We start from the raw sequence: 23,311 nt of genomic DNA, 5'->3' as shown, positions 1-23,311 counted from the left end.
TTAAGACTCAGCACGTGGCGTTGATAAATCGACACTTGGCATAAAGTGGTTTGCATGGCATGCAACCACCTGGCAGTTGAAGTCACTATAAATAGGTAAGATATCTAAATTGAAGGGTAGCATTTATTTTTCTTTCTCTCTTCTTTACCCCTATCTCTCTCTTCATATCATCTCTTCTTTCTCTTAAACACTTTCTAACTTTATCATCGGATTGGTTATCCCCGGATTCACCCCGAGGTTAGCTAATCCTCATTTCCTGTGTAGGTGCTTAGCCAGGTGATGGGGTTTTCACGGATCTCGAATACGAGCTGTCGGATCTGAACTGGAACAGTAATAATTATCGACCTTGTTGTGACAATATTGTTCTTAATGTAGGTTATATTCACCCGACTATTCACTAATATGATCTTAACAAAACCAAGATATTTTTTCTTTGAATTTATATACTTGACAAACCTCTATTTCTCTTAAAGTTAATTTATTTGCATTTTTTTTTTTACTAAACGACAAGTTTTTTGATCGACCAACCACATGATGTGGCCATATTGGTTTATAAGAGTAATTTTTTATTTTGTGAAGTGACTGCACATAATTGTGTTTTGCAAATTGATACTTTATTATTTTTTTTTTTTTTTACTAAAACATGCTCAAGTCATTAAACTATCATAGAGTGTACCTATAAAATTGCAATGCACCCTAAAAATTAGTGTAAAGCATAATATTAGTTCAATCGATCATAAAAGTGTCCTCAACTAATTTTATTCGATTCATGTAAAATAAAACTTATCAATAATTTTAGTCGGAAAACCATAAATATTCAAATAAGATAATATGACTAAAACTTCTATTTTTAGTATACTTATTACTATCCTTGACCCCTTTTAGTGTTTTACATGCTCAACTTCTTATAATGGTACACTCTATTTCTATCCCAATTTATCTCTCACAGCCAAAATTGGCTATTAAGGGGAAAACAACCACTTGGATCCTACATCTTTAAAATAAAATTTAAAAAATAATTAGACAGGTATTTTAGGGGTTCTTTGTTTAACCTTTTGCTCCGAGCCTCAAATATGTTTGAGAATGCCATAGGCTATAGCCATATGCACAAAATTATGCAAGTGAAAGAACATGCTCGTTAACTTCTAGAGTCAAGTCGAATTCGAATTGAGCCAACTCAAGTCGAGTTTTGACCAAGCTTTAACCAAGTCTAGATTGAGTTGCTCGTGAGCTGCTCAACTCGACTAACACCCCTAAGTGAGACATACCTCTTTTGAGTAAGATCAGAACAAACACATGTCATTTCAACATAGCAAATGAGACCTAACTATTACGAGTAACATTAAACCATACAAGTTTTATTTCAAGAAAACAGATAAGACCCAACTCTTTTGAGTAACACGTGTTATTTCAAGAGAGCGAATTAGACTCGTTTCTTTTATACTTGCTCCTTAACGTTTCTATTTAGTAATTAAGTTTCATTTAGACCGGTCAAATTTTATTTAATACAACTCTATTATTTACATTACCAAGTCCGAAAGCATTATTTTTGTGTCCAATTACGACATATCAATTTAGATTATTTCAATTCAAAAGAACGAGACGGGTAATAAAATCAATTTTCTCCCAAAGAGAGAGGGGTGAAATGCTGCATCTCCTTGCCTAAACCCCACAGAATTGGCTCGTTGGTTCTATCAAGTTCAACAACGCCGCTGTTCTGGAGTTGTCTCTTGCCCCTCTTTACTTAGTATCTGCCCTCCTCTAGCTAAAGGTACCACCTTTTTGCTCTAAATCACTCAATTTTATTTTTTGTTTTCAATTTTGCAAACCATTTGCTTTGTTAATTTCTGTTCATTTTGTTTTATGGGATTTTCCAATTTCAGTTAATTTTGTCACTGTAATTTGTAACTGAAGGTTTTAGTTAAGGTTTAGGTAACCCTGAATTCTGTGTGAATGTTTACAGAATATATGTTTTTGTTGTAATTCTATTTAGAATAATTTATGCATTTTGATTTGGGTTCTTTTTTGCATGCTTAATTTTATAATTTGAGAAGTTGTGACTTCCTTGTTGTTGTTATTTTGTTGGATGATATCTATATTATTTACTCCCTTTGTCCCAATTAAATGGATCGTCATTTTTTCCTTTTATGTCCGTTCCAATTTAATTTAATTTAAGTTAATTAACACACTCAGATCAGTGTCTTTGCTCCAGTCTCCCTGAACCCTAGTTGGCAGCACCAACACGGGGCGGAACCTACGAGCAAAGGGTGTATCTGAAGGCTACGGCGACAGTGGCACAAGGCCATATCGAATTCAGTATTCTGAATTTCTGATTGTTTATTTGTATGTCCAATTTTCCCATTACAAGGCTGCATTTGTTTCATTTTTTTGTTTAATTATGTATGGTGATTTTAAATTTTAGATAATTAGATGGTTTTTAATGTGTGACATTGAGGTAGTTTGTAGTTCGAGTTGAAATTGATGTGAATTGAAATTGAAACCAAGATAGATATCATTGAAATTGATTTTTTTTTTTTTTTTTTTTCCATTTTTGGATAGATGTCAATGTGTCATATATGAACCTCATTCTTGACTATTGCATTAGTGCTCTTTACATGAATTATTTAGATGATTTTTATTATTGGACTCTTCATTTCAAAAATCGAGTCCTTTCAGTTACCCGGACTCTTCATTTCACCTTAAGTACCCGTGTCGGACCCTCGACACTCAAATGTAGGTAGGACACTTAGACAATTCATTTTAGTTCAAAATTTGGAAAATAGCCGAGTCGAACACCATGCGTACTGGAATCTGAGTAACATAGCTTTCATGCAAGTCCTCCGAATATGTAGATCAACTATATCCAACAATTTTGTTTATTTTAAAAATCTTTAATCTCTTATTACATTTAATAATCTGGTGCATCAACTAGTTTTTATATCAAAAGGGTTTCAAAACATAGTGTGAGGATTGCTTTATGAGAAGGAAGGCTTTTTTCTCTTTACTGGGCGTGATTATGCTCAATAAATGATGTACATTAGTTGCTTTGAGCCCATGGAACATGATTTATTTAAAAAATTATGTATCATGTGGATAAAAGTTTTGATTTTTATAAACAAGAAGCTTTCCCAATTAATGTCCGACAATGATGGTTTCTTTTCTCTTGAAGATGATTCACTTGCTGGATTGTATTTGTTTAAGATATGCATATTGGTTTCACTTTAAGGCTATGTTTGGATAACAAAAAATGGAAGGAAAGGAAGGGAAGGGAAAGGGAGGGAGACAAACTTCCTTGTTTGGATAATATGTTGGGGGAGGGAAGGGGAGGGGGAGGAGGGATCCATTTTCCCTCCTCCTTTAATAAAGACCATCCCTTCAAAATTGGAGAGATTTGGAGGGAAAATGGAGCTCATCATTTCCTCCACTTTTCCTTCCTTTCCCTTCCTCCTATTTCCCTCCCTTCCATTTCCCTTCTAATTTGTTATCCAAACATAGCATAAAAGTATATCATGTTTACTCTATTTTGATTTCCTGTGAGAAGCCGGAGGGAATTGTTGCTGCCTATTTGTCAATCAATTGACTTCCATACTCTTTAAAATTTAGTTAGGATGCATTGAGATTTATGAGGAGAATTGTCATAATAATTTTGTCTCAATGTGTCATATGAATAGATTATGCACCTTTCTTTCTTGTACAACTAAAGCAAAAGCAAACCTGAGGATGGTTACTGAATTGAGATAATGATGCTGTTTCGTGTGCTGTTCCTTAAGCATATTGTGTGTGAGTTCTGGTATCTTTTTTGTTTTTAATGCTGGCGAATGCTACTCTTTATGTGGTGAGTTTCTCATTCTGAAAACATTTTGTTGACCATGGCTATCTTTTGCTGCAGTGTGGACATGCTGTTGCTGTGCTAACATTCTAAGCTGGGCCGTTCACCGTAATCTTTCTGGAAAATAAGTAATGTCGGATACTGAGAAGACTAATAAAATGTGGAGTCCAAAGCCTGTTGAACACGGGGACTCTGAGGCTGCCAAGCTTTGTATGGTTCTTCATGATTGCAAGCAATCTGTCGAGGATTCTTTGCAGCAGACCATCAGGACAAAGAAGCTTAAACATGGAAAATTCAAGGGTCATGATGGGAATTATGTAAGGCTCGGCCCTTGTTTCAAACCTGAAAAGGTTGATAAAGTGCTCAAATCACTTAAGGACTGTTTTCCGACTGAATTTACCAAGCCGCCCTTTTTGAATGAGCCAGAGAAGCTAAAGTGTGATTGGGTGAAAAGCTCAGGCAAGCCAGTCAATGGTTGGACTTCTACCATTGACACTCGAAAATGGTTCAATCGACTTTCTAGCAAGCACAATAAGTGGAGGAAGATGCGTATTTATGAGTTTTTAAGGCTCTCTACATATCCTGCTTTGCCATTTTATGGTGCTTTGACTCTGGGATTACTATGTTGTTGGAACCCCTGCCTCAATGTGTTTGTCACTGGTCAAGGTTTTAAAACTATCACACTTGAGGACATAGCTTTTCTTACTGGGTTGTCTCCTGCTGGTATAGACCTCCCCACTCAAGTTCTAATAGATGGAGCTCTTGACATGGAGAAGATTACGCCATGGAAGAACAAAACAAACATGTCATATAGCTCCATTGTGGATTTTTATAACCCTGATAAGAATAAAAATCTTGAAGCTGATATCTCTAGGAAAGAAGAGGTATTGTTTATCAACCTTGCTTTATGTAAATTGATGATGTTTCCTTCTTGCAATGTCAATAAAACTTTCTTGAAGCTTGCGGCAAATATTGAGGCTTCAGGACACGATCAAAAGGGAATTAAATCCTTGTGTCTTGCCCCTCTGTTCCTGGGACAAGTGTATCGATGTCTTTATCGACTTCGAACCCATGAGAAGCTTTCTACTGCTGGTGGCCCTATATGGGTCATATCTATGTGGGGACTTTTTTACTTCCCTCGTCTTGTTGAACATAAAGATGACGAAGAACTGAAAGCGGACTTTGACAAGCCTGCAGTTCTTCCTGTCCAAGAATGTTGCTGCTATGGGGAGTTGGCTATTCATACCAATTCTCCAGTGGTACATCTAGCATTTGAAGAAGTCTTACGGGGACTTTTGTTCCCCAGGCAGGCAAATCAATCTGATTGGCATCCTTTTTCTGGTGAGGACGAAATGGATATTTCATTAGAGGTAAAATCTAGGGAGGATACATTAGGGCAATGCATGAAGGCAGCAACCCCAATTTGGCTTTTAGAGATATCTTGCATGATGATCCGTGAAGAGGATGAATCGCATTGGTCATCAATTTTGTTACCTCGAGACCTCATCTGCCTCGAACCACAAGTTATTGGCATTGAAGTCTATAATCCCAATCTTGTGGCTCGTCAATTTGGAATGACTCAAGGTCTGGGCATCCCCTACTATAAGACCTTAAATCGTCCTTGGGGAACCAGACCCAATCTCTTGGACATGGCCTTGAAACCAGCGGACAACAAGTTTGCCTTCACTGAGAAATGGCTGAAGTCTTTCCCTACCTATGAGGTAAAGACTCTTCATATCATCCCTTGGTTTAGACGGGCTGAGATAGACCCAGGTTATGAGCTCTGGTGGATTGATTTTCTCAAGAGGTGTCAGCCTTCATGGCTTGAGGCTTTTGCCACTCTTATTCGGAACATCCAAGGCCCACTAATGGTTTCTTCGCCATCAACTGGCCAAGCTATGAATCCAAGGCAAAGTAATTCACTCTTACCCATCTTACCCTTATTGCTGTCAAATACTCAAATGTCTATTTTTCTATTTCTCTTTAATTCATGAGTTTTTAATAATATTAGATAAACAAAGTCGAGCTCGATTCCCTGTTGATCCTCCTCAGACAAAATCATCGAGCCAGGTACTGTAGGATCTCTTCTACCTCCTCTGTATGTCCTTTTCCTTTATTATGAATAATTGGATATTAATTCTGATATCTATGTACTTTCTTTTAGATAGAAAAAAATGCTCGAACATCTACTGCTAAGAGGGAACTGAAAAGAAAGAGTGAAAGGATCATGGCCGCTTCCACTTCCCGGCATTCAAAGAAGGCTGTTGTGGAAGAGTCTAAAGAATGTGATGATAATACTCCCCTCAGGATTTTTAGGAGGAGGCATTCTACTGAATCTACTCCATCTTTCCAGCGTTCCCTCAGGACTATAAGAAAAAAAAGAAAATGTATGCCTTAGCTTCATCTCAAGTTTTCTTTGAATTTGTAATTTCAAACTTAATTTTCACAATTTTCTCTTTGGTGCAGACAATTATCAACCAGTAGTTTCAAGGAGTTCAAGTATTGTGCTGGCCTGTTCAAATAAACCAAAAGAAATTAACGTGAAGCAGAATAATATCTCACAAACCGTTGGCCCTGATATTTATAACGTTTCCTTGAAAGTTCTCAAGGTTCTTGAGAAGGAAGTGAAAGAGGAAGCAACCACCTCTGCTATAGAGCAGGATACTTCCCATGCTACCCAAGGTATTCCAGAATGCTTAACAAAAATAATTGCTGAAGAAATAGGATTTGAAACTGCAAGTTCTGAGCCTGAGGACTCACTTGAGCCACCTCATGAGATGGTTCGTGGTTTGGGTTCTGCTAATCTCAAGGAGACATCATCTGTTCTTTCAATGGACCTAAGTACCATCTGTTATCCCTTCTTTGTTCTTTTATTATACTTCCTGTGTCTAGACTTACTAGTCAAAGTTGCGAAATTTCCAAAAGGATGCAGTAGTTATCTTCTGTAATGGTAAAAGAACTTACCAGGGAATTCATTTTTAGCATTAGTTTAGTAAATTTATTCTTCATTCTAAAAATAAGAACAAATTTGTTATTTATCTATTTATTTATTATTTTTTTAAATGTCATTGGGATTATGTTTCTATGCCCTTCTCTCATTGTCTTCACACTTGCCTATTTTAGATAAGATGGCTTTGGAATCCCAGGAAGCCAACCTTAATAGTATCTCTCCTCAAGCTGAAGATCGCCCATCAATAGAAGTGGAGCCTGCGGGAGGCTCTGGGACGAGAGGTGCCACCACTTCAGACAATTCTCTAGCTATTGTTGTTGATGGTTCTTCCGCATTCTTGGAGATGGAGCAACCTTTTAGCCCACAAGGTATCTTTTTGAAGTTTTATAAGTAATCTATTCTCAGAATTTTCTTCTAGGAAAATTTACTGAATTCCAAACTCCAGCAGGGGTCAAGTTTTCAAACCAACTCTTATTAAGAAAATTGGTAACAAACTCCCTGAATTAGTAAACATAGTCTGCCTCCAATATTATATCATTGTGTCAATTTCTACATGAATGATGAATCACTTTTTTCATGCTTTTAATTTTGAACCAAATGCCACATGTAACCTATATGTCGAGAATGGTTCATATAAGAAGAGTATACTGTTTAATGGAAGTAGCGTTTTAGGTGTTTTCATTTATATATTTTTACTGGGTTTTGAGAATTGTACCCCTACTTCCTGATGGTTGATGGTTTATATTCATAATTCAGACCTGGGGTAGCATTTAGTTGTCCTCAACTCTGACAATGCTCTCTTTTCTTAGGGCTCTCTTACACCCCTGAAAAGGCACTTGCTGAGGTTAATTCACTTGTATGTCTCATTGAGGATACCCTTCGCCCTGCTCCTATTCCATCAGCATTTGATGTCGAAAAAGAAAATGCAGAGAAGATTCTCAATGTATTGCAAAGCAACATGGAGAACCTCACAGCATATGCTGACCTGGCAAATCAGATAAATAAACTTGCTGTTGTGTCCCCTCCACAATTTCAGCCTAATTTGGCTCATTTTCGGAACATTTTTTTATCTCTTCAAGATCAGCTGCAAGATATTTATAGAGATGGAGCTAGACAGACCTGCAATACCGACACCCTTCGTACCTTGAGCACTGCTGCCAAAGAGCTTCGAGATCGTATTCAGAATAGTCAAGAGCGAATAGACCAAATTCAAGCAGAGTGTAACAAATATGATAAGGAGATTGAAGAGCTGGAGTCAAAACTTCTCAACCTGAAGCAACTAAGAGCCAGTAAACAACAAGAGCTAGCCCTAGAGCAGCATAAATTTGCTGATTTTTCCTTGAGTTGGTCAGTTACTATTCCATCTCTTCAAATGCAGGCTAATATTATGGTTACTGCTCAACAGACGAAGGCAGAATGGGAATCTACCCTCAAAACTGTCAAGGCCAATGTCAATAGTTTTCTTGAGCTTTTAAGAACAATGTAATTTTCTTCATTAAGAGGGAAAAAAGATACAGCTATCCTCTCTGTACTTTAGTGTAGAGTATTACATTGCTGGATGTGCCAAAATGTTTGTATTATTTTATTCAAAATGTCATAATACTTTGGCCTTGTTTGGCAATTAGCGATTAGCTGTTAGTCGGTTGGATTAGCTATTAGCTAGTTGTATTAGATGATTTGACAAGTTAATTGTATCAGTTCTTTGTCTAAAAGTGTAGTGAATAACTATTAGCTGATACCTTATTGTGTGAAAAGAGAAATAAGGATATTGATTGTTTTATTGACCAACCTCGATGTAAATCATTATATTCTTAAACCTAGTTTAGAGTCTTTAGGCTAGTCACTAACTTTCTCTTTTTGGTGCCCAAACCTCTCTAATTAAACACTCCCATTAACCCTAAGCCTTCGCCTGTGAATAGTCTTGTATAAGATGGTTTTATATCTTTTTTGGTGTTTAGAGAGCTACAAGGGTGGGGGTGAGAATCGATTCCATGATTTCCTGGAATTAGAGAGAAGCTCTAACCACTTGAGTTACACTCTCATAAGATGGTTTTATATACGTGCTCACTTCTAAGTTTTTTTTAACCAACTACCATTACTCAATTCTACATTACTTTTTGCAATAACTAGTATTACTTCCTATAGATCTTACTAGAAAAGTAGAAAGGTTATTCCCTCCGTCCCTATGTTTTCTTTTTACCCCATTTGACTTTATACGATCTTCTATATATCTCTATTTTTATAAGCATAAAAATTTGATACTTGTATTAAAATCTCATATATTATTGGAAATTTATGATCAAAATTATTAAAGTTTATTAACACCAAAAAAATAGAGACGCAAACAGTAGATTATACAAAGTCAAAAAGAACAGTCAAGCATAGCCTAATACAAGTACTCCGTACTTCGCAGGGAAACTTATTCCCAGCATAAATCTAACGCTATCAATTTTCCCCCACTTTCCCTTTTTCTCTCTGTACATCAGTGCATCAGTACATGTGTATGTGTTGCTGATAAACAGGTATTAATGGCGGACAAACCAAGTAAAGCACTGGTGCTCTATGGTTATGGCTTAGCACCTCACATCACTCCTTCTCATTCCTACATTCATGCTCTTGCATCTAAAGCTTGCTGTGGCTTCTTAGCCCTTGATGATTCCTCTCCTATTCCAGGTTTAACTTCCTTGATTATCATTCTCATTTCAATTTCTGCAATTTTTCTTTGATTTCTTTGATACCCAGAATCAATTTTGGAAATTTTGATTATTTTTATGTTTGATTTTATGTTTATTTATCAAAATTAATGATTTTGCTTTATGGGTTTTGTATGAAAAGTCAAGATATGATCGGTCACATTGCTAAATTTTATATAGTTTAGGAAAAATATAATTAGGTTGGTGTCATGGTAATTGGTCAAATGAGATTTATTGCCAAATACTTGTGTATTTAGAGCTGTTAATTGTTTTGTAATGGTGATTTTGTATTTTGCTGTAGAGAAACTGGAAGTCATTTAGTGCTTGAGCTAGATGTTATGTTTGATCAAAATTATCACTAATTGAGCTAATGATTCATGTTTTATGGTTCCTTGCCCTGTTAATTGTAATGCCTTTATCAGATTTGGTCAGTAGATTGAAAATATTATAGGGATTGATAACAGATTTGAGGAGTGCTATGAAAAACCTTGTGCATGATGTTAAACACTTTATGTCGACTGTCACTTATGATTGTTCGCTTAATTGATGCTCGAATTCTAAATAGAATTCTGAATGTTACTAGCTGCTGCAATGATCTTAACCATATAGACATTTTAGGCTCATTGAAGCTGGGTAGAATGGTTCCTGATCCTAAATATTCTATCTGGTCTTTACCTGCAATTTAAATCAATCTAAGCTCATTTTAGTCACTTTGATTCCTGTTTGTTTGTTTTTGTTTTTGTTTTTGTTTTTTTTTTTTTTTTTTTTTTTTTTTTTTTTTTTTTTTTTTGAGCAATTTCTCTTGTATGCATACTGTTTGTTAGGGTTCTTTTGTTATAAGTCAAGAAGTCATATAGTAATAATTTTTGTAATTAATGTAGATGGGTAAATGTATGGCGATCATGAAATTCCATAACCCAAACAGGGTATATGTCTAGATTTGAATATTCTTTGTAAAAAATCTCCTGTTATGTTTGGTTTTTAAAAGTAACGAATCTTGTTTGGGTAGGGTAATTTCTGTAGTGGTATAAAAAGCAATAGCTTGTATGCATCTCTCTCCTTGACTCCTTGGTTGTTGTAAAATTGAGAGTGGGGTATGCAGAGTTAATCAAATCACTATCTATCTTATATTCCAGAAGTAGAAGATGAGAAGCTTATCAGAGAACTGGCACAGCTTCTGGATGCCAATGAAGCTGTAAGTATCGCTATGTGTGGATACAAGCTTTGTTGCTGTATAGGTTCTTTCCATGTTCACATTTACTTTTTGGGTTCAGTGTGAAAAGAAGGATCTTGGATCAGAAGCCTCAAAGCAATTTCCCAGCATAGGGGATAGGTAAAAATGGTTCTATCGTGGGAATTTTTAAGAGCAACAATTCTTGTCTATAAGTATTAAAAACCCGAGTGGTTTCCCTGACAGGTTCATGGGAATGAAAGCTGATATAGTCTCTAGTAGTCCTGCTGTCAAATCCTTTGGAGAGAAGCTTGGCTTCAGTAACCTGGAAGTTCAATCGGCTGATTTTGCAGCAGATGAGTTGCTAAGAACACTTGGTTTTTTAGATGAAAATATAGCTGATGGCCATTATGATCTGGTCTTTGTTCATATTGGAGCACATGTGGGGGAAAGTACACAGAATGATCTCGACTATGCAAACAGCTTAATTGGGAGGATATTGCAAGTAGCCCAACCCGGGTCAGAAATTGCATCCCGTTTGCATTTAACTCTCATAATGAGCTACGGAGCTGTCACGGTGGATGATTCAAACTTATCACTTGTGTCCTTGCATGATGGAAATGATTCTAACCTCCAGTCCCTCTTTCCACGTCAAAGCTATACCCTGAAAGGAGTAAATCCAAGGAATGGCATCAGGTACTTGAATGTTTTGATTTGGTTTCAACCCTTTGTCTCTGTTGGTTTTGTGTCTAGTTTCCAAAACCCCAGGTTAGTTATTTAAGGGTTTGTGAGAGAGAGGGTGAAAGAAATGAAGCAGATACATATTAAACTACTTGATGGATTATTAATTTGATCTTTATAGGCACCATTGCCCGATTTTAATAGCACAATGGCAGGATGCTGTAACTCGTAAAGATATGGCACAAGAATTTTCTTTCACTGAGTTCAGAAAGGTTTGTCTCTATAACTAAATTTTCAAACGGTCCATGCGAAAGTTGCAACTGTGCAGAATTCAATTCTTCCCTTTCTGATATCTAACAAAAAATACGATGAAATGAAAAGACAGAACCGTAACTTAATTTTTGCTATCATTTCAGAATTGCGGAAACCTTGCAATAGCAGCTGATAGATTTTTGTATGAGATAGCCTTCAAACTATGGAAGGCACCCAAGTATGGAGCTTAGAGTGTGAGCTGGAGTTTAGCTGCATATGACATGGGATTCTGGAGCTGTATTGATCAAGAATGCAGTAAATCGAGCCACGCCCGAATGCCAATCTTATACTAATATCATCAGTTCATCACTGACCAGCTTCAGATTGACATTTCTGAAAAGCTGAAGCTAATTCTGACATGACAGCGAGACAGATAACTGATGCATCAACTACTTTAAACGGATCTGATGATAGCTGTAGGAGTTTCATTTGTATTTTTTTTTTGGAATGCACTGCAATCGTAACCTGATAATATGAAAAACCTCAAATTTTGTTCTTGTATTTGCAACATGCTGCTTGAAATCAAACAGACAAGAGAATAAATGTCAAAGCAAAGAGAGGTTGCTCATTTCGGTCGCAACGTTTTGCTTTCATCTCAGTTATTTCTAATTTAATTTCCCCCGCTACATATGGAACGATTTCTCTAAAAATTCTTTAATTGTAAATTAATTCTCTATCTATGTCGGTTCATAAACTTATTCCCACAATATGACCCACGTAGGATTGATTGAAGCTTTTTTTTTTATTTTTTTTTATTTATTTTAAAATTTAGGTTCAGTAAAGAATCGCTAATGGTAATAGTGGTTCTATACATATAAAACCGCAACTAATGTTAGCGATTTTTATATTAAGTTTTAACAGAGGTTTCCTAATACAAGAACTGTTAACGATGTTAGCGATTTTATAAGTAAAACAACATCTATCAATGTTAGCAGTTCTTTGTTGAACCTAAAAAAAACACATGTTCATCTATGAAATTCAAAAATAAAAAAAATCTACAAAAATTGCAATTACCGACTTAATTACCGTGTAGCTTAATCCTCAAGCTAAGGAATCATGAACTATCATTTCTATATATAATGTAATGTAGTTAGGTTCATTGATTTTTTTCCTAAATTTGTTGTTAACAAAAATTACAAATTTAAAGGCAAGTTCTTTTAGAGTGAAAATAGGAAGAATTTTAGAGTGAAGATACTTGATTGTGCTATCAATGGGGAAGGAACGAGTTAACAATGTTGTGATCGATTGTGAGCATCGTCAACCAACAACACGAAAGCCGAAAAATTGTAAAGATATGGAGATTTTCGTACGATACGATGAGTATGAGCGTTGGGTTAAGTGTGACGAACAACTAGATGAAACAACGTCGTCTTCGTATGTCAAAACTAAAATGGAGTTACTTGGGAATTATAATCCCTTAGATTGTGAATTGTGCAAAAGTTTTTTATCGAATTATCTTACATCGGTCGTGTTTCACCCTAACCCTAATCAAGTGCTACAAGACATGTTCGAGAAGGTTTCGAGTCTTCGACTTAGGCTTGCTAACTCGAAAGTGTACGAGACTGGTGTCGTCTATGAAATTGTGAACAATATTGAGAGACATTGTATGTCACGTAACAAAGAGCGGTTGATCACTTGGGTTGATTACCGGGAGCAACAACCTCAACCACGGCGCGCAATGGAGGTGGTTAAGGAAGGGGGTTTGCATACGGAGGGTGAGGGTTTTACGTGTGCTATTTGTCTCGATGGGGTTAAAATTAACGCAAAGAAGAGGAAGAGATCGAATGATGATGATCAAGAAGTGGCGCGACAAGAAGAGGAGTCGGATTATTGTGCTAATAAACGAGTAGTGAGATTAGTGTCATGTCGTCATATGTTCCACAAGGCTTGTATTGATCGATGGGTGAAGGATTGTGGTCATGATACTTGTCCTCTTTGCCGGAATCAGTTGCCGAATGCATCAAGATGTCGTTGTAATTGGGAGGTTTCTAAGAAGAGGGCTTTGGATAATTCCAAGGCTGTTAAAACTGATTATGATACACTGTGATGTGCTTAGAAGCTCTTAGATGTATCAAGTTAAACCAAGTCCATTGTTAATTGTAATATAATATGACTTGTATTGTTTTAAAGTTCCTTTGATTTCATTATTAATCATGTATTAAGGGATTTCGCGAAACTAATAAAATTGTCGTTGTTACACATAAAGATCATTTATGTGATCCCAATTAATGTACTTTATCATATACATTGCATGTATTTTTTTTTTTTATCATATTTTCATGTTCTTTTGTTATATCTTCATGTTATTTAATTTTAAATTAATAACCCGAGGAATGAATGTCAAAAATTGAAGGTGAAACTACCCTAATCTGCAGGTTTGCTATTGTGTTGTATAAAGTCTAAACACAACTCTAAATAAAATGTGTAGTCCTGGCATAATATGTGCTCACAATGACATTACTCAATAACCAGTAATCATTAGAGTGTCTTAGAGAATTACAGTTATAGGCTGATACAAAATTTCCTGCGTCTGGCAAATTCCAGACTCTTCTACAATTCTACGCTTCAACTATACAAGACTACACCTGCAGGCAGCCGGATTCACACAATCAACAACCATAACAGTCTGTTGATAAAAAAAATAATTTGCGTGTTCATTTGGGCATTAGAATTTTATCTGGCTAGCTCCTTCTGATCAAACCAACTTCATTCTAACTCGACCACTCGGTTACTCATGTCAAATATGAGGACATTCAAGCGCCACACAAGGTAACACCTAGAGTCCAAGTAACATAGTTACCACGACAGAATCCTGCACTATTTTTATGTTAGATTTGCTCAATCTAAATCTCTTGACATTTGCTCATCCAAAAAAACCAAGCAAGAGAAACACAAGTTTGGAGTTATATATGGACTATGCACAATCACAATGATCAGTGTATAAGTATAACCATCTATAACTATAAGATCAAATAGGTCATAAACCTTTTCTCAAATAATGTTCTTATCATATGCCAAGAATGTAGATTATTCCAACAACCAATAAAAACACATGATTATCCCCTTCACCCAAAACCCGAATACACATCGATCAGTCCATGTTCTTCGAGTTCCTGAACAAATTTGATTCTTTCATCCTTTCATATATGATGAGGCTAAGAACAATGGAAGTTTCTCCTTTCTTTGGCTCCAAAATTGTTCTGGCATTGCATCCTGTGTTATTAGCCGATATCAAATGGTTTTAAACAGGACCTGTTCTAAACCATTAGAATGCTTGTTCTAAATTATGTTTCAGAGATGGCTGGAATTAAAATCATGAGGAGAAATCAATGCAGAACATAAAGAGCCAGATGGAATCAATATCTGTGCAACGCTGAAATTATATATATATATATATATTCCCTTCATTTCCCTGTAAATATCCCAGCCTTGCATAAGTCTACAATTGCAACCTCTACAAATGTTCACCTGTACCATGCTGCCATTTAAAACTTACAAAAGCTTGAATTATTATTACCAAATCTCGAATCACCTAGCATTCTAGTATGTTGTTGACAACATAGGTTCCTACGACAAACCAAGCAAGAAGCATAAGAGAAAAAGATAGCAGTGCGATCAAGAAGGGCCAGCCAACCATATAAATGCCGAGGCACAGAACCGCAAGAAAAGGCAAAAAGGATCTTAAGACTGACATGCCATCCACCCATCTTCCCTTGCATAGGACCACTGCAGCAACATTAATCATGTTCCAGCTCACTGATCCACCATAGCAAAGGCGATTCAGACAGTTGGCCACAAACGAGTGGCAATTGCACGTAAAGAGATTGTATGATTTGTTCTCATAGTGACGCAAACTTGTTTCTAGAGCGTCATCCCAAGATATAGCAGTACCAAGCTCGTGATGTTTGTAGCGCTGCTCGCATTTGTGCTTTGATAGATTCTGAGGAAAGCAGCACTACAATAAACAACACAAATAGGGTTAAATGAATATATGATCATCTTCCAAGTTATTTCTTCCACACAGAGAGACAAGTAATTCCAACCAAAAAAAACAAAACAGATGCACCAATTGAATGCACAATAATATTCCATTGTCACCAAAGTATTTTTTTTTTTTTTGACGAGACATTGTCACCAATGTATAAATCAACCAAATTTCATCAAATTTTCAAACTAGTTCCAAGAGAGGGGAAAAAAAAAACACAATTAGATCTTAAAGATTATATCAGATAAAAGAAGGTTCTAGCTTCATAAAGCAACCTTAACATTGGCCTTGAAAGATTTTACCAACAGGCTGTTAATTATTACTCCTAATTTAATGTTATATCACTGCATGTCTGCAAGTAAAAAGATAAGCATATACCATTTTGAAGAAACACAACTTGCAGTATAATTTAAACAGATAACATTGTTTGAGATAACCTTTTTGCCTAAAAACAGGACATTATACATGTAAGTTGTACATAATAATAAACAAGTGGTAGAAAACAAGCAATAATCCTCTCTCAGTTGTAAGGAATTTAGTACAGTTTTAGACTTTTAGTTAAGATATAATTATAAATTCTCAATAATCCTAATTATAACACAGGAATTTACAGCCTCAAAATAATGCTGGTGGAAGCATTCAAAGTTAGCAGGGCAATACCTGTCTTCTGTCAAGTTGGTAATATCTTGCCACTGCACCAAATGCAAAATCGTTTACAGTTACCAGATTAGACCCAGAAAAGTCAAGAATAGAGCCATCCTCTCGGCATATGCCAACATGTCCAATAAAAGGTGCCAACCATGAGACAACTGGAAGTGGAGTCCAAACTAAACAACATGGGAACTTCGACTTAACTGGATCGATATCATCAAGAGGCCATAGTTCATCTAGCACGCTTACAGTTTCATCAGTGCTACCTGCTTCTAAACCCATTCCAGAAAGTGTTGCATGTATCATAAGGCTATCTTAGATGGTTTGAGAAGATGTGTAACATATCAAATATTGATTTCATACATATTCCATTGCTCCCAATGTTGATCAGCATTCCCACACGCACATTCCAACTCAGAGGCCTGAAAGAAGAAATTAAGGAGCATTTTATTTACAGTACCATTGCAGGCAGACATTTAAAAACACCAGTAAAAAAAATGGGAAGCACTTTTTCTTGAATATTTGTCAAAACCATAAACTTTATAAAGTAGTTCTTCAATTTGGAATATCTTTAGCCTTGCAAGATCTCAGCATTCAACCAATTATAACTAACGTGTAAAACTCGGACCAAAGAGTAATACATAAGTTGAAACCTCAGTATCGACTAGGGTCTTGGATAAAGCCAATATACCATAATAGACTGCTGAGAAGAGACTAAAAGAATAATCCTTCTAATGTCTGCTTTCTGTGCAAAAGGAGTCGTCTGTTTACACATTGTAAATCCACAACTCGTTTTCAAATGTAGATTACTCTAGATAACATGAAGGAGAGAACAAGGTTCAAAATCTTGCACTAATGTTTTCCTGCTATTACCTCACCCAAAAAAGACCACCTTAGTTGCTGGTATGTTAAGGAGATGTGACAAGAGAAGTGACCAGTAAGTAGAAATAGAGATCGTGTGAGTGTATGATGCCTATTGAGGAAAAATCACCACATTTCTGGAGGTTAAATTGTTAAGATACAAACCCAATACAAAGGCTCAGTATGTGGTCAAGTCCAACACTAAGGCAAACAAGGGAACATTTAGCAAATTCAAGTGAACAGAAATACTAGCATTGTACATACCAAACCACCACCACCACACACACACACACCAAATTCAAGTGAACAGCAATACTAGCATTGGATATACCAAACCACCACCACCACCACACACACACACCAAATTCAAGTGAACAGCAATACTAGCATTGTATACACCAAACCAAAAATATGTTTCAATGCTTAATTACAACCACCACCAAAAAAACAACAAAGCCTTAATCCCAATGATGTGTCAACAACTTGAACCATGATTTTATCTCCAATTAACATCAAACATGATCCCCTCTCTCCATTCCCCTCTCTCCATGTTTCAATGCTTAATATTCTATAAAAATTAAGCTTTAGAAACTATGCTGAAATGCTTATATTTGTCTTCAATCTGGGAGCATTGAGGAGGGACTTTTGCACTACACAAAAGCTTTGGGCAAGAATTTTTCCAAGACAATATTCGTCGCAGCCAAGACAAACATTTAGCAGCAACATTTTCCTTGCAATTATACTCGCCTTGGCAGCAATGAATATTGCCTTAGAAAAATCACTACCAACCACTTTTGTCAATGCAGGATTTCCCCATATCCTTTCCAATGCAAACAACCCAAATCATAAATCTCTGACACATATACAGCACAAAAAATGTGACCCTATTGTTAAATGTTCATCCTCTACTCAATTTTTTTCAAGCATCACACACTCCTTTCCAAAAACCCAGGAAAAATTAAAAATCAAATCTTTTTCCCCAATTCAGGCTACTAGATTCATTATTACAAACCCACAAAATAATACAGAAATTAGAATCCCTCCAAAAATAATATCTCAAGACTACGACATTCAAAGAAAAATAAGAAAATAGCAACAAGAATAAATCTAAACCAACCAAACAAATCAACTTAATTAAATTTCAACTAAATAAGAAAAAATAAAATTCAAAGCAAATAAAATAAAATAAAATAAGATAAAATAAATACAGCTTAAAATTAGAAGATTGAAGAGCATTATTACCAAGAAGAAGAGCATAAAAGGATGAACAGATCAGAAAATGTGTTCTATTTTCCAGTTGAAGGGTGTTGTGTTTGCTTCTGTTTTTCATGTTGCAAAAACCACCTGCCAAACCACCGCCTGCTTTCTTTTATTTCCAAAGATTTCATCTTTCCCAATAATTAAATAAATTATTTAAAATTAAAAAAAAATTAAAAAGGGGGGTGAATTTCTTCTTCAAGAAAATAGATTGGAAGTTGGAAAAACGGAAAGGTTCATGAACCTCTTTTTTCTTTATTTCTTATCTAAGTTTTGGTTGGTGGGTCCATTCCACTTTTTACTTTTTTTAGCAAAGGGGGTTGGTTCTTGTGATCATGAGTCTACTCTAGGTTGGTGAGGTGTAATGCTGAGTGTTTGACACGTGTAATTTGAGAGATATTAAGTTTTGATTAGTGCTGAGTATTTGACACGTGTCTTTTGATATGATATTAAAAGTTGATTAGTGTAGTAATTAAAGGTGAGGTTGATTGTAGAGGAAAATTAGGATTTGAAGAATGCAAATGGAAAGTGGGACCCACAAGATCTAGTCAGTAGTCATATGTTAGGATTAATGTCACTATTTGTAACTGTTACTTTTGGGTGAATTTGTGGTTTTGAGGTTTCTATGAAAAATATCTAAATTTTTTTAGTTCAGCAAATTATGGAAGTTGAAGACCTAATTAACAATGACTAATACGGTTGATTTGATGGTCCTACATCACTTAGGGATTGGAGTCGATGGTAATACTATTTGGGTATGTATCAAAGAATATTGTCAAGGTTTACTGATTTAGTGGGTAAAGTTGTATGTGAGTGGTAATTAGGATACATTCTGGAAAAATCAAACTTCCATCGAAGAGAAGCAAATGAAAGGCTTTCATAAAAATTCTCGTAGAATCGAGAATGATTGAGCATTCATGTTTTAGGATTGGTTATCTTAACACGTTAGATATATGTCATGTTGTGTCGAATATTTTGAAAGATCAATTTAGGCATAATTCAAGCTCATGTGTCATCACAATATCTAAAATAAATTTCACTTATTTTATCATATCGTGCTTTTTAATAGATATGATCTAAATACAACCCACGACCCAACATGGAATGTAACATGTCATGTCTACTCCGGTCCATGTTGTTTACACGATGGACCAAGTTGTGTCATGCCATAAGCCAATCCTACCTATTGCCATGCTTGTAAGTTTCTTCATCTAAACTTTATTTTTCATACTTGTAATGCCAGCATAAACAAAAGCTAAGGGTTGGGTTGATTTCAGCAAAAGTAGCATCCGAAATCTGAGACAAATATGGCAATAGGCTAATAAAATTGACATTTAGATAGCTAATTAAAACCATCTTCAACAGGCCAGCTAAGTTAGTATGTTCAACAGCTTCTATTATTAAAATTGACAGCTAAGTTAGTAAGTTAGCATGATTGAATAGAGAATGCTAGCAGATGGATTAACACATTGACAGAGAGCTAATATTTGTTCTCTAAAACACATTAAAACACATTTCATGGAAAACATTAGTGTTAAATTAGGAGCAACGATTATCAGATACATTTGATAAATATAACGCATGAATTCAAGTATGTACTAATTTGTGTCTGCACATATATTTATTTAATTAAGGTAAAAATAAATAGTAATTAATCAAGGTATCAATTCTTTTATTTTAATTAATAAAAGCAATGTCTACACATGTAATATCACCGTCGATAATGAAACCTCTTAAAGTTGAAAAAAACACTCAGTAACCCCTTTTCAAAGGTACATCTATAGCCCTTTTTAGACGAATACTCCCACTCCATATTAGGAATTCGAAACGCTATATCTTGGTAAGGAGGACCAGCTTGGAATCGTAATACACATGTTTCGGTGCTATCTCCATCTCTCTGAATTGAGCACGTAGGAGCCTTAGTTTTGTCAACAAGATGGGGGTAGAAAATACTGAACTTGTACCCTAGTACAGTCTTGGGAGGAGGGTTATCTCGGTCATAATGTGTCCTATTATACACGTTCCATGAGTAACCAGTATGAACCTTGACCGTGTACTTAGGCTTTCTTGGAGCATTGGAATCAACTACAACGTCGCCTTCATCCAACAAAAACACTGTCTTCATCAGAATCGATTATTATTGCATCGTCGAAGGAGTCCTCTAACTCTGGTGTACTCATGGTTTCTTGAGAGAAGTCTTTCGAGTTTTCGTGTTGGTAGTCCTTAAGAAACATCTTAGCCTTGTAAAGGGGAATCAGTCTAAGCACCGCCTCCCAATACTCAACCACATTGGCCTTCCCAGAACGCATCTCTGACTCGATCTGTGATTGTAGTGCAAGCAGCTCTTTGTAAGTACTAATCCCTTGCAAGAAGTCCCTCACATCCGTTTCGACACTCGGATGCACACCACCAACAACACATAAGTTGTCATCCTTTCTCGTAGCCTCTTCACGCATCTTCCACTCACAAATCACTAATATCGCCTCCCAAAACTCCCCCTTAACATGATGGTTAAGAAGCTCTTGAATATCATAATAAAGCTCTTCAAGTTGTCCAAGAGATAACCCTTTGAAAAGTTGATCATAATCATCAACATTAAACTCATGATGATTTACTAAGGTGAGGATGTCAATAGGCTTGGCAGCCCCTCGACGAAAGCGAATCCTGTACCTAACAAGACTCTGTTCAACAACAAACGCGTCCTCTTTCTTGACACTCAAGTCATAGTCAAGATGAGCCACAGCGGCCTTAGCTCGTTCTCTTTGTAAAAACAACTCCTCGTTTCGCCCTGCGGTCTCTGCTCTCCTCTTCTTTACCTTCTCTAGCTCGGCCAGACACTCCCTTTGCCTCTTCTTTTCGGCCTTAACATCCAATGCCGCCGTAACTCCAACACGAGACACGTCTCTCTCAATTTTTTTCCACCATAAAAACTTATCATTACTACTCTTCTTCAGCTTCTTCTTCGCCACTCTCATCATATTTTTGATTGATTTTTTTTTGTTATGAGTTTGTTTAATCTTATAATTTATTTGTTACTTTATCTCAATATATAGAATTATGAAACCGACCTAATATGTATACGATACTGTAATAGAATCCACAATCCTAATAAACAGCTAAACTGATAGATATTATATTAGGCAGGATAATATTTGTGGTAGATTCTGCATATATTTTGTATCCTTATATTTGTCGTAGATTTTGGATATAATATCTCCAATAAGGAATCCAATTGCAACATACAAAAAAACAATTAGGGGTGTTCGCGGTGCGGTTTGGATCATAAACCGCACCAAACCGTAAAAGTGCAGTTTGTAATTTTTTTAAAACTGAACCAAACCGCACTTTTAAAAAAACCACACCAAACCGAATCGCAAGATGCGGTTTGGTGCGGTGCGGTTTGTAATTTTTTTAAACCGCAACAAACCGCACTTTTAAAAAAACCACACCAAACCGAATTGCAAGATGCGGTTTAACCGTATTTTATTAAAATTATAATTATTCTTTTTAAACCAAAACTTTTATTTTATATTATAATTATTAGCTGATAATTTAAATATTAAACTATTTTTATTAACCTTTAATTAACTAATAGAAAAAAATTAGCTCATATATTTTAGTTCTTTAATATAATTTTAATGAAAATATAGTATAAAAATCGCAAACCGCATTAAAGTGCGGTTTGGTCTCAATTATTTTGGAAACCGCAAACCGCGATTTGATCATTTTAAAAAACCACACCGCAATTTTTAAACCGCAAAATTGCGGTTTGGTGCGATCTAAACCGCACTATGTACAACCCTAAAAACAATTAAGTATTTTGAGCCATTACCGATATTAAATTAGGGGAAAATCCTAGTTAATCTTCATGATTGTTAATCTAGGGTATTTATGGTATTTCAACCTATTACTATGAGGATGCAATGGCAACTTCCATGTGTTGACTTGGCCAACTATAATGACTAAGCTTCCACGTAATATTACTGATTGTTGTTTGGAGTTAACGTCATATGACATCCGTTTGTTAACGTTAAGTCTTCACCGTCAAAGACTTAACACACTCTCTCTCCTTTGTATTTGGTCAATCCTATGTTATCACAGGAAACTAGTAAAACTCACCTCCAACTCCAAACCAAGAAATGTTAGAGCACCGACTATGTTTTTGCAAAATATTTTAACACTCAAGACTTCACTTTTGCAAATTATTGGAACACACAATTACAATGGGACTATACGAATCGGGTAAAAGGAGAAATCAACGTAGATCAAGTCATGGTAAGAATGGTGGGTTTAGTTTTGTGGGTACATGATTGATTATTTTGGGATTTTGTTCTTTATTAAAAGACTGGTTAAATTAGGTGCGGTCAAATTAATTTTTGTTTTAAATTATCCTAGTGATGAAATTTGCTTGTATATTGCCGTGTTCAAGCGAAGAAGAATGAGGTTGGTTGTTCTCTAAAATTTCGCCTAATTTTCTTTGCTCTATCTATCCGATGCATTTCCTTTTTTTAATAACCTGCTTTTCTTATTAATTTGTTTTACGGAGTAATTATGTATTTTGTTCAATTTTTTACATCGTGTTTTTTTTTTTTAAGTTGGGCTACATGGGTCTGATGCGAAGACTGAAGTACTCAAGTCATACTAATTGTAATTATAAGTGTATACATTTTATTGTTGGAATTTCAAAGAGTTGATTTTGTTTATATATCAGTTATTTTTAGTCTGAAATTACCATTTTTCGCCATTGGAATGAAGCGTATAAATTAAAATTTCAAAATTAATATGAGAACAACATGATAATATTAAAGTGGAATTTTTTTTTAAGACTTGTTGTAAGGCATAAGAGGTTTGTTAAATACAACTAAACAGACCTAACATTTCAAATAACTGGTCCTTTTCCCTTAACATATTTTTACTTCGT

At 35.6% G+C, this 23,311-nt stretch overlaps 4 protein-coding genes across 14 annotated transcripts; 2 read left to right on the top strand and 2 right to left on the bottom strand.

The window, feature by feature from the left end:
- Positions 1-1,581: 1,581 nt before the first annotated feature.
- On the top strand, positions 1,582-8,567 carry LOC110705450. 11 transcript variants are annotated; one of them, XM_021883327.1, is made up of 9 exons: positions 1,582-1,771; positions 2,199-2,343; positions 3,672-3,780; positions 3,924-5,743; positions 5,841-5,899; positions 5,994-6,216; positions 6,296-6,670; positions 6,953-7,147; positions 7,589-8,567. In XM_021883327.1, the coding sequence occupies exons 4-9, from the start codon at positions 3,961-3,963 to the stop codon at positions 8,263-8,265; spliced, it is 3,312 nt and encodes a 1,103-aa protein (XP_021739019.1). In that variant the 5' UTR covers positions 1,582-1,771; positions 2,199-2,343; positions 3,672-3,780; positions 3,924-3,960; the 3' UTR covers positions 8,266-8,567. The 11 variants fall into 11 exon arrangements, with proteins under 11 accessions (XP_021739019.1, XP_021739013.1, XP_021739018.1 ...); XM_021883321.1 differs by having other exon boundaries at positions 3,890-5,743; XM_021883326.1 differs by lacking the exon at positions 2,199-2,343 and having other exon boundaries at positions 3,890-5,743.
- Positions 8,568-9,189: 622 nt separating this feature from the next.
- Positions 9,190-12,216, top strand: LOC110705449. Its single transcript, XM_021883318.1, has 6 exons — positions 9,190-9,452; positions 10,609-10,667; positions 10,747-10,805; positions 10,890-11,339; positions 11,506-11,596; positions 11,741-12,216. Exons 1-6 carry the CDS (start codon positions 9,308-9,310, stop codon positions 11,825-11,827), a joined length of 891 nt encoding a protein of 296 aa, XP_021739010.1. The 5' UTR covers positions 9,190-9,307; the 3' UTR covers positions 11,828-12,216.
- A 2,352-nt stretch (positions 12,217-14,568) lies between these two features.
- On the bottom strand, positions 14,569-18,631 carry LOC110705448 (protein REVERSION-TO-ETHYLENE SENSITIVITY1-like). Its single transcript, XM_021883317.1, has 3 exons — positions 18,376-18,631; positions 16,282-16,694; positions 14,569-15,591 (listed from the first exon to the last, which is right to left on the bottom strand). The coding sequence occupies exons 2-3, from the start codon at positions 16,576-16,578 to the stop codon at positions 15,169-15,171; spliced, it is 720 nt and encodes a 239-aa protein (XP_021739009.1). The 5' UTR covers positions 16,579-16,694; positions 18,376-18,631; the 3' UTR covers positions 14,569-15,168.
- Positions 18,632-20,096: 1,465 nt separating this feature from the next.
- On the bottom strand, positions 20,097-21,511 carry LOC110705292 (cactin-like). Its single transcript, XM_021883131.1, has one exon. It carries the CDS (start codon positions 21,366-21,368, stop codon positions 20,490-20,492), a length of 879 nt encoding a protein of 292 aa, XP_021738823.1. The 5' UTR covers positions 21,369-21,511; the 3' UTR covers positions 20,097-20,489.
- Between the last annotated feature and the right edge of the window lie 1,800 nt (positions 21,512-23,311).

The sequence above is a fragment of the Chenopodium quinoa genome, unplaced genomic scaffold, assembly GCF_001683475.1.
Source record: "Chenopodium quinoa cultivar QQ74 unplaced genomic scaffold, ASM168347v1, whole genome shotgun sequence".
NCBI classification, from domain to species: Eukaryota; Viridiplantae; Streptophyta; class Magnoliopsida; order Caryophyllales; family Amaranthaceae; genus Chenopodium; species Chenopodium quinoa.
The sequence above is the reverse complement of the archived record's forward strand: the minus strand, read 5'-3'. Positions and strand labels throughout refer to the sequence as shown.

Coding starts and splice junctions, on each gene's coding strand:
- LOC110705292 (XM_021883131.1), bottom strand. CDS start 21,368: ATGATGAGAGTGGCGAAGAAGAAGCTGAAGAAGAGTAGTAATGATAAG.
- LOC110705448 (XM_021883317.1), bottom strand. CDS start 16,578: ATGATACATGCAACACTTTCTGGAATGGGTTTAGAAGCAGGTAGCACT. Junction 15,592..16,281: donor ACCAACTTGACAGAAGACAG/GTATTGCCCTGC, acceptor TGTTTATTGTAG/TGCTGCTTTCCTCAGAATCT.
- LOC110705449 (XM_021883318.1), top strand. CDS start 9,308: ATGGCGGACAAACCAAGTAAAGCACTGGTGCTCTATGGTTATGGCTTA. Junction 10,668..10,746: donor TTCTGGATGCCAATGAAGCT/GTAAGTATCGCT, acceptor TTTTGGGTTCAG/TGTGAAAAGAAGGATCTTGG. Junction 10,806..10,889: donor TTTCCCAGCATAGGGGATAG/GTAAAAATGGTT, acceptor TTTCCCTGACAG/GTTCATGGGAATGAAAGCTG.
- LOC110705450 (XM_021883329.1), top strand. CDS start 3,961: ATGTCGGATACTGAGAAGACTAATAAAATGTGGAGTCCAAAGCCTGTT. Junction 5,744..5,840: donor AGCTATGAATCCAAGGCAAA/GTAATTCACTCT, acceptor TAATAATATTAG/ATAAACAAAGTCGAGCTCGA. Junction 7,148..7,588: donor GCAACCTTTTAGCCCACAAG/GTATCTTTTTGA, acceptor CTCTTTTCTTAG/GGCTCTCTTACACCCCTGAA.